The sequence below is a fragment of the Vipera ursinii genome (assembly GCF_947247035.1).
Source record: "Vipera ursinii genome assembly, chromosome: 9".
Classification (NCBI taxonomy): Eukaryota; Metazoa; Chordata; class Lepidosauria; order Squamata; family Viperidae; genus Vipera; species Vipera ursinii.
The window spans coordinates 24,721,850-24,731,833 of NC_139523.1; the positions used below are offsets into that span (position 1 = coordinate 24,721,850).

A 9,984-nucleotide genomic window follows, 5' to 3' on the forward strand; every position below is an offset into this window, starting at 1 on the left:
GAGGACCCAGATTGTTGGGGGCAATTAAGCTGACTTTGTAATAATGCCGCTTGGGCGGGGGTGAAAACCCTAACAAGCAGGCATATACATAGAATGAAGGCTACTGCTGAGCTTGTAAGCCGCCCTGAGTCTTCGGAGAAGGGCGGGATATAAATGGAATTAAAATAAAAAAAAAAAATAAAAAAAATAAAAGTGAGCTTTGCCCCATTTTACGACCATTCTTGCTATGGCTGTTAAGTGAATCACTGCAGTTAATAAGTTAGTAAGAGGCTTCCCCGTTGACTTTGCTTGTCGAAAGGTCGCAAAAGGGGATCACGTGACCCCTGGACGCCATGACCGTCATAAATACGAGTTAGGTTGGCAAGCATCTGAATTTTGATCACATGACCGCAGGGATGCTGCAACGGTCGTAAGTGTGAAAAATGGTCATGAGTTGCTTTTTCCAGTGTTGCTGTAACTGAATGGTCACTAAACAAACAGTCGTAAGTCAAGGACTACTTGTAAAGGTTCTCCTGCTCTAGCAGGAGGTTGGACTAGAAGACCTCTAAGGTCCCTTCCAGCCTTATTATTCCGTGTTGTGAATCCAGGTTCCGAATCGGCAGGGCAGCCGTCTGGAGGAGGAAGAGAGCCAGGCACGGGTTAATCTGTCTGCAAGGCTGCCAAACCAGGTCAAGCCGAGCTGCAGATTCCGTTTCCCACGTCATGCAAAGCCATTATTGTCTCCGCCACTAAACGCCCAGAATACCACAATGTGACGGATTAACTCAATGCATTAAGCCACAAATAACAGCCTGTAAGCCACAATAGCTGGTTGGCCTGTCCCGTCCAGCAAACCAACCCCATTGTGGCTGAGTGCGATGTGTGAGCTCAGCCACACATGCATACACACACACAGACCCCGTGTGCCCAAGACCTCCTCCTTTGAAAGGACGTTGCAGGGGGGGGCAGAGGGGGGGCTCTGAAGATGCAGGACGCCTTCAGAGGGAACTCCAGAACAAACTCTAGATTGGAACAGGGGTGTCCAACCTTGGCAACTTTAAGACTTGTGCACTTAACAGAATCACGGAGTTGGAAGGAACCTTGGAAGTCTCCTAGTCCAACCCCCTGCCCGGGCAGGAGACCCTCGACCAATTCAGACAAATGGCTGTCCGGTCTCTTCTTGAAAGCCTGCAGTGATAAACAGTGCTTTTTTTGTAAAAGAAAAAGGTGCCGGAACTCACCCATGTCATACAACCCGCCTTGCCTACCCTACAAGGTTCCATCCAAAAAAGGTGCCGGAACTCCGTTCTGAGCGTTCTATGAGGAAAAAAGCCCTGGGGATAAAGCCCTTGTAACTTCTGGTGGCCAGCTGTTCCACTGGTTGATTATTTTCCCCATCAGGAAGTTCCTCCTGAGTCCCAGGTTGCTTCTCTCCTTGATGAGTTTCCCTCTGTTGCTTCTCGTCCTGCCTTCGGGCGCTTTGGAGAAGAGCTTGACTCCAGCTCCCAAGGCTGCTTCTGACCTCCCCCCCTGGCTCAGGTAGAAGACCTGAAGGGTTGGATTTGGGCGTTCTACCTGAGCCAGGTGAGGCCTAGGATGCCTTACCGGCTCTCTCCACTAGTATCCTTCCATCCATTTGCAGGTGAACGCCCAGCCCAGCCCAGCCCACTCTTCCTTTCTCTTGCTGGTCTGGCCCATCCCTGATGACGCCTTGATCTCCCTCAAGGAGGAAATTGAGGCAACCCAACTCTTCTCATTTCCCATCATCCCTCCTACACTGTGTCTGTCTTCAGCATGCTGGGAAATTAGCTCAGAGCAGGGTGGAGGAGGACACGTTGGCCAACGTGACATTCCAAGCTCAGCTTGATTTGTATAAATTGTGAAATCCCATCTTGAAATCCCAGCTGTGTCTCCAGCTAACATCATGTTGAAATGTAAGTGCGATCTGCTTGCTTTGCGGCTTCTCCTTTGCTGCAAACCATACTAACTGTGGGATCAACCTATTATCCAAAGGCCAGAAGCAACGGATGGAAACTCATCAAGGAGAGAAGCAACCTGGAACTAAGGAGAAATTTCCTGACAGGGAGGACAATTAAATCAGTGGAACGGCTTCCCTCCAGAACTTGTGGGTGCTCCATCACTGGAGATTTTAAAGAAGAGACTGGACAGCCATTTGTCTGAAATAGTACGGGGTCTCCTGCTTGAGCAGGGGGTTGGACTAGAAGGCTTCCAGGTCCCTCCCAACACTGTCATTCAGCTAATTAATTACTGGAGCCGCTTGCCTCCAGAGGTTCTGGGACCTGAAGTCCCCAACCTGAAAGTTGCCAAGTTTGGACACCCCTTCCCTATGCCGTTCCACACAAATAGCTTTCCCATCTCTTCTCAAAGACCTCCAGTGATGGAGCACCCACCACTCCTGGAAACAAACCGTTCCCCTGGTTAATTGTTCTCACTGTTAGGAAATTTCTCCTTAATTCTAGGTTGGCTTTCCATAACTTCCTTCTGCTGGGGGGACAGAAGCCATTGGTCAGCCTGGGGACGAATGACTGTCTAGTCTTTTCTTGGAAACCTCCAACGATGGAGCGCATAAAAGAAAACCAAAGGTAGACAAACATCCATAATGCTCAAAAACAGCTTTGGGCCTCGTCTGCATGAGTTTTGCCTGCTGCGTACTGCAGGACTTGAAAAGCGAAAAAGGAACACTCTGGAACTCAGCTGTTTCCAGGGTGTGCTCCTGATTTGTTTACTTGGCAAGCCACAAGGCACTGTGCCCAGGAGGTGCCACCTTGGAGGCCCACCCAGCAGGGAGTCATAGCAGCCAGAAAAGCCAACCAACAGGTTCTCCTAGTCCAGGCACCCTAATATGGGTGTTCCTCCTCAGGCGCCCGTCAGCTGGCATTACACCGGGTGCAGGAATGTGCTCCGCCACACCCTGCTTGCCTTGAGAGCTGCTGACGCAGGAGGCATCGGGTGCCAAACCCAACTGCTTATTACTGCAGCTCGCAGCTCAGCAGCTGTTTTATTTTTACTGGGAGATGTTGTGACGTGTCTCTTTTCTATGCAAGCCGAGAGTCTTGGCAGCCAAACCGATGGAGAAAGATCTGGTCCTTTTTTCAATTCCTGGTTCACCTAAGACTGGAGTTCCCCAACCCTCCCCATTCCTCCATTCCCTTTAGGGCGTGTCCCTTGATTTATTCCCTTCCCCTACTTTTTTTTTCTCCTTGAGGCATCCGATGTGCTCAGGATTTAAATCCTACCTGAACGTGACACATGCTCTCCTTGACTGAAGTTTCTTTCTGAAGTATTAGCATTGCTTTGTAAAACCTTAGGAAGGCCACAGCTGGAATATATTGCATCCAGGTTTGGTCACCATGTTACAAAAGTTACAAAGTTGAGACTTTGGAAAAAGTGCAGAGAAGAGCAACTAAGATGGTTAAAGGAGACGAAAACATGTGAAGAACAACTGCAGGACTTGGGTTTGGCTAGTGACTAGTCTAAAGAAAAGAAGAAATAGGGGAGACATGATAGCAGTATTCCAGTATTTGAGGGGCTGCCCCAAAGAAGAGGGGGACATTTTCTTTGAAAGCAGGACAAGAAACAATGGTTGGAAACAAGGCGATAAGCAATCTGGAATTAAGGAGAAATTTCCTGACAGGGAGAACAATTAATCAGTGGAAGTGTTTGCCACCAAAAATTGTGGGTGCTCCCTCAGTGGAAGCTTTTAAGGAGAGACTGGAAAGCCATTTGTCTGAATTGATATAAGGTCGCCTGCTTGAGCAGTGGGCTGGACACTAGAAGATGCTCGTGGTCCCTTACAGCTCTGTTCTGTTTGATTGAATTAGGAAATTATTTTTTAAGATTTTCTAAACAAGCATAGACACGAGCAGACAAGATTTTCTGATCCTCGGATTTATTATTAACTGGGTATTGGTTGCACCAGAAGTAGCAAAGTCTCTTTTTCCAGCAGAGGAAAAAAAGCTAGTATTTGGAACCATTTTAAAATCGTAGCAGAATCTCATTTGCTTCGTAATTCACACACAAAAATATATAGATATTATATATATATATATATATATTATTCTGGAATATTACAAAAAAGATAAATACAATATAAAATTTTTGAATAAATAGACTCTATAAATAGTTTGGTTTTGGTTATTGCCTTATTACAAAGTAAACATTTGAGGATTTTTAAAAACAACACCACCCACCAAAAAATGACACGCAAGTGTGACCAGCATCGACATAAGCTTAGAAACAAAAGGCTTCCTTCCTCCGCTTCCCTCCCCAACCGGTCTCCATCAGTGCAAAGTGTCTACTTTAACCGAGGTTAAAGCAACAGCACACCGTTTTCGGCGCTGTGGGCACTGGGCTTTGTGGACACTAAAAATAAAGTTCCTGCCAGTTTCATTCCTGATGCTGGCCGAGAACATTTGGCATCTGGTTGGCCAGCTCCAAGTCCTCCCCTACATGGGGATGAAGGAGCAGCATTCCCAAAGGCTGAATTTCATGGAACTGGAGAGTGGGCTAAGAATTTCCTTGGGTGGCCGAGGAAGGAAGTACAAAGTCTGGGATTCGTCAATTTGGAACATTGGACATCCAGTTTAGTGCAGATCTGAGTTTCCTGTGGAACAGGGACAAGCAATTGCGGCCGGACTTTTTTTTTGATCAATCCAAGATTCAGCGTAATATGAATTTCACCCCATTGGAACCATGAGGTGGGTTGGAGATGCATGTCGATCAGATTCAAATTTTCCAGTAGGGAAGAATTTCACACCTGTACAGCCGGCAGAGGAATTTGGGAAGAGAGGAAACCACCGCTCTCTTTCACCAAGGGGATGCACGCTTCTTGGGCTTCAGAGCACTCCGAGGGGAAAGCGTGACTGCCCTGCCTTTATTTCAAAAGCTCCAGAGGGCACGATATGGGGCGATTAAAAAAAAAAGACAAAACTCAGCACCTCTCCTTAATTCTCAACCTATTCTTGCTGGAGGACTAGATAAGGAGAGAATATTCACAGTATAAAGTGTGTTTTTTTAAAGAAAAACAAAATACATTAACAGCCACCAGGATGCCATCTAAGTCTTTTCCCCCCAGCTTGATCTGGTTTCCGTGGTGTGAGGTTTTTTCCTCCTTACCACTGGAGGAAAATTTTTAAAAAAGAATTAAAACTGCTACATACAAGTACACTTTTTTTTCTCCCTGCGGCAGTTAACCTTTAGCATAATGCTCAGGTGTTAGAACAGCCTTTCTCAATCTCCCCTTCACTTGGTTGGACCAACTCCCAGAATTCCTCAGCCAGCTTTGGAATTCTGGGAGTTGAAGTCCAAGCATCTTCAAGTGACCAGGCAAAGAAAAATCCTCTGTTTGAACTTCTCTAGATTTTTTCCAGGTTGGGGTGAGGAGGTGATTCCTAAAAAGGGAACAATCTCCTTACAGTTGAATTTCTTAATGGGAGGGGGGAAAGGGAACTGCCCCAAGGGGGTGAGGCGGATCCACCCCGCTGTCCCTCTCAGCTCAGCCCAGCCAAAGACCAGAGAGAAAATTCAGTTGACACCCCCACCTTGGTTTCCTGGCTCCCTGAAAGGGGATTTTTGAGACAGTTAAAAGACCCCACTGTCTGACTCCCCAACAGACATGCGCTGCCATAAGGCACTCCTGAGAAGGGGGAAGGGAGGGGGGGGAAGGACCTGGCCCACCTCTGCCTAACTGCTCAATCTGATGTCTGATGCAGATTCTGCTTAAGGCACTAGCTGTGAAGGGGAAACTGCCGTCATCCGGAACCCCGTTGCCCGGGCCTGGTGAGGGCAGGAAGGCCGGCAGATGGGAGGCAGGAAAAGCACTGCGCCCCCCGCCCCCCCAAAAAAAAGAACGGGCAAGAGGAGGACTTCAAGAGCAGGCGAAGCCCTGAAAAGCAGCTGGCATCAGTTCAGGCTGGGAGGGGGAGGGCTTTGGGGGCCCTCCCCCTCCAAGGGAATCCCATCCAGAGGGCAGCCCCTCCGTGGCAATCGACAGCGAGCTCGGGACAGTCCCGTCCGGCCCTCATTCCGAGACCGAAAGCCGGTTGAAGATGGGCAGGCGGTGAGGGGTCCCCGCCGGCCTGCCGACGGGGTGCTGATCGAAAACCGGCGACTCGGAGCCGCTGAGGCTGCTGGAGCTGCTGTAGCAGTCGGGGTCGGAGAGCGAGTTGGAGGAGGGGGTCCTGGGCAGGGCCGACGGGGGCGTGCCGGGGGCCGGCGAGAAGAAGTCCCGGGAGCCCTGCGGCGAGCTGCCCAGGCCGGCCGACTTCCCGCAGCGGCAGGAGCAGCAGCCGCCGCCGAGGGGGGGCCCGGCCGGCGAGTCCCCGAAGGGCGAGAGCAGGCCGAGCGGGTCCAGGCTCAGGTGCTCGAGGGCCGGCGACAGGAGCTCGGCGCAGGCGGGCGGGGGCGACGCCGAGGGCGCCCGGGCGAAGGAGGCCGGGTCGGGCAGGCCGGGCAGCGGGGAGGCGCGGCGGGCGGCGGGCACCCCGGAGAAGCTGACGCTCTGGCGGAGGAGCTGCGGGGCGGCCCCGCCGGCGCTGCCGAAGAGCTGCGCCTCCTCGGGCAGGTGGATGAAGTGGCAGCGGGCGCCGTAGGGACACTCGCCGTGCAGGTAGAACTTGTGGCACAGCTCCGTCTTGTACTTGGGGTGGCGGCTGACGGAGCGCAGCTCGGCCGCGCCGTGGGCGAACTGGCACTTGGCGCCGTACTTGCAGCGGCCGCTCTCGCTGAAGGTGCGGCACAGCTCCGTCTTGTAGCGGGACGACGGGGCGGGCAGCGCGCCGCCGGGCTGCTTGAGCGGGGGGAAGCCCGGCGGGGGCGGCAGCGGCTGGCCCTTGCCCTCGATCAGGCTGACCGAGCGATCCGGGCGCAACGGGGGCCGCGGCTGCTCGCCCTGGGGGCTCCAGGGGCTGCGCAGGGGCCACAGCGCCGAGTCCCCGCAGCTGGGCAGCGCCGGGTCGGAGGAGGAGCAGGCCGAGCGGCCGCAGGAGAAGGCGGAGGCGGGCGCGTCCAGCTCTTCGCTCAGCGAGAGGTTGAGCAGGTTCTGCGGGGGGGGAGGAGAAGGAGAGGTTAGAGACCCCGCAAACGCCCCCACTTTGGCCAGCCTTGAATTGCGCAAAAGTCCAGCCCGGCCCCATCCACAGGCTCAGGATCTCTCCCTCGGGAGAAACTGGCAAAGAGCGCGCGCCACTCTTGGGCCACCTTGGCAGCCAGAATCTCAACCGCTGCTAGAGAAAAGCCGCCTGCTGGGGCGAGGGGGCAGTGCCCCCAACCCCCCCTTCCAAGCCTCAAGACCCTGAAACTGACCAAAGCAGGGGGCCACCGGCCTCCGTCCTAAGCCAGGGGCCCCTCCCTTGGGACGACCGGGCTTGGGATTTCCACGAGTTCTTGTCCGGTGAGCCCCACCCCCAAACCCCGGCCAGAAGGCGGCGGCTGACAGGGAAGCTCAGAACGAAGCCAGTGTCGGTCGGTGACAAGCGTTGTGTATGAGTGTGACGTCAGCGGCCTTAATATAGTCCAGGTGGGCTGGGCTGGAGTTATTTTTAAAGAGACTTGTGGCCGGCGGAGAGGAACAGCTGCTGGGTGGTGACTCTAAACCAGAGGGGACGGGGCGAGGGGGGGGGGACACGGGGGCATAAAAACTTCCACCTCCGACAGGCGTCAGGGATATAACAGCAGATGGCCGAAAACCCTTCTACGCGTCTGGGGGCCTTCTTGCACTGACCCCAGCCAGCCCGCAAGAAATATTCTGCGTCCCTCCACTTTATGCAGCCTAAAAAAAAATCTCTTTCCACCGCGATAAATTCGCTTTTCAACTGAAGGCCAAACTCTTCGCCCCCTCTCAAATCAAAGACACTCGTCCTTCAAAAATCCTGTTTGACAACAAAACTTGCTGGGTGCTTTCCCACCTTGCACAAACGTGCACAGGGTGGAAAATATGTCTGTGTATATATATACACACACCAGGGCCATCCGAGTGAGTGTCGAAACCGACAACATCCTTAACGCTACCAACTTCCTGGAGAAATCTTAAACCCGGTTTAAAGACATCTAAACCTGAAGGTTGCCTGGATTTATTTTTAAGGTGGTTTAGAAAAGCTGCGTCGGCTGCGTTTCGCCCAACGCCGCTATTTGTGGGGGGGGCAGTTCGAGGGAGAACCAGCCGCACAAAAACAAGGCCAAAATACCCAGATTTGACAACTGAGGTGAAACGCTGCGAGGAGACGAAGGGAAGACTCACAACAGCGCGCAAAAGCTACCATTCCAGGAAGCCCCACGCGGACCCACCGCGTTCTTCCTGCTTTAACCGACCCCCCTACATTGACACCCCCCCCCAAGTTCTCGCCTCATATCGGATCAACAGTGGGATCCCCACTGTTTTTTTCCAGCAGGAGATCGAAAGAGAATCTCTTATAAAATCTGCCGTCTCTGGAATACCAGATCACCAGCATCCCTGGATCCTGAAAGGGTCTCAGCAGAAAAAGCCTTTCTACTCCCCCCGCCCGAAGCCCCGAGAGGTGCGAGACTGGGTAGGGGTCCTTGCTCTCCCACCCCACCCCACACACACACACACACAGCGTACGAAACTGGAGGTCCTTCGGGGGCTGCATTTTTTTGGCCCACCGATTGAAAAAGGGGGCTTGGCGCTCGGGAGAGGCTGCGAAGTCGGTCCGCGTTCCCCCCCCCCCAACCCCGCAGGCTGCGCCCGATCTGCCCGCGAAGTCCCGATCCGGGGCGGGGAGAAGCCGCAGCGGCAGCGACGTAATTCTTGACCTAGAAAAAAAGCCGAACGGAGCCAGCGCCGCGCTTCCTGTTTTTCTCCTCCCCAACTGGGGAGGAAAGAAGGGAGCGCCTCGGCCTTGGCCAAAGGGGCTGGGGGGGTGGTGTTTCAAGCTGTTCCCCCCCCCCCTGGATCCGCACGCTGTCAAAGCCCGGCAATTTCCCACCCACACATCCTTCTTTTCCAGAAGACAGGGGTCGGGGACCGCCGCTCCTTCCCAGCCCTATTCCCCACCTATCGGGTGTCAGGACCCCCTCCCCACCCCACAATACGGAGGACTACAAAGCCCGCGATTCTCAGCCAGCAGGGCTTCGACAGGGCTGGTTTGGCCCCCACCCGGTCCCCTCGCCCCCCGTTTGGGCTTCAGCGGCCCCTTCGAAAGAAGCGTCTGTTTCTTGAGAACGCCCCGAAGGGGGGACTTGAAAGGGAGGTTTCAGGCGGGGTCGCCGGGGGTCCGCCAGAGGCCGCGCCGGCCTGCGAAGGCTGCCCGGGAGCTCCCCGTCGAGACCCCGAGCCGCGCCCCTCCCCTGGCCGGGACGGCCGCGCCGAGGATCCGCGCAAGCAGCGGCGGGCAGGAAGCGAGCTGGCACCGGCTGCCCAAAAGCGGAGCCCGAAGCAGGCGAAGCGGCCGGTCCTTCTCCCGGCGGCCGCGGGGCGACGGAGCCCTGGAGGGAGGCTGGGCTCTCACCTGGTAGAGGTTCCGGACGTCCAGAATGGAGCTCATGGTGGCGCCTGGTCGTGCTCCGCTCGCGGAAAGCAGCCCTGGACGACTGAGGCGCGGCGGCCGGCGGCCCTAGATATACGACCCGGCCCCGCCCTCCTCCTCCTCCTGCTGCTGCTGCTCCTCCTCCTCCTCCTCCGGGGCGGGAGGGGGGGCCATCCTCCGCGCTGCCTCACCAGGGCGCTGCGTTGCGACGGTCAGTCGCTCTCCGGGACACTGTAGCTTGTTACCTTGCTCGACTAGGCGCTGGGGGAGGGGGAGGGCTGCCTGGGACGGTCTGAGGATTCCTGCCCTGGGCAGAGGGTGGGCTAGATGACCTCAGGGTTACCTCTCTAATATAGGTTGCCAGGAGGTGGGGAGGGTTGCTGTCCAGCCCAGGCTTGTGCGTGCCCCGAATGCATCCTGAGGGCCAGTGGGAGGCCGGCCTGCTGGGCAGAGGTCCAGATGCCGCCTTGGACTCTTTGGGGGCTGCTGAAGGTGACCCTGG

At 54.8% G+C, this 9,984-nt stretch overlaps 1 protein-coding gene across 1 annotated transcript; it reads right to left on the reverse strand.

Moving 5' to 3' along the window:
* Positions 1-5,812: 5,812 nt before the first annotated feature.
* Positions 5,813-9,600, reverse strand: ZFP36 (ZFP36 ring finger protein). Its single transcript, XM_083368928.1, has 2 exons — positions 9,465-9,600; positions 5,813-7,039 (listed from the first exon to the last, which is right to left on the reverse strand). Exons 1-2 carry the CDS (start codon positions 9,498-9,500, stop codon positions 6,020-6,022), a joined length of 1,056 nt encoding a protein of 351 aa, XP_083225054.1. The 5' UTR covers positions 9,501-9,600; the 3' UTR covers positions 5,813-6,019.
* Positions 9,601-9,984: the final 384 nt, after the last annotated feature.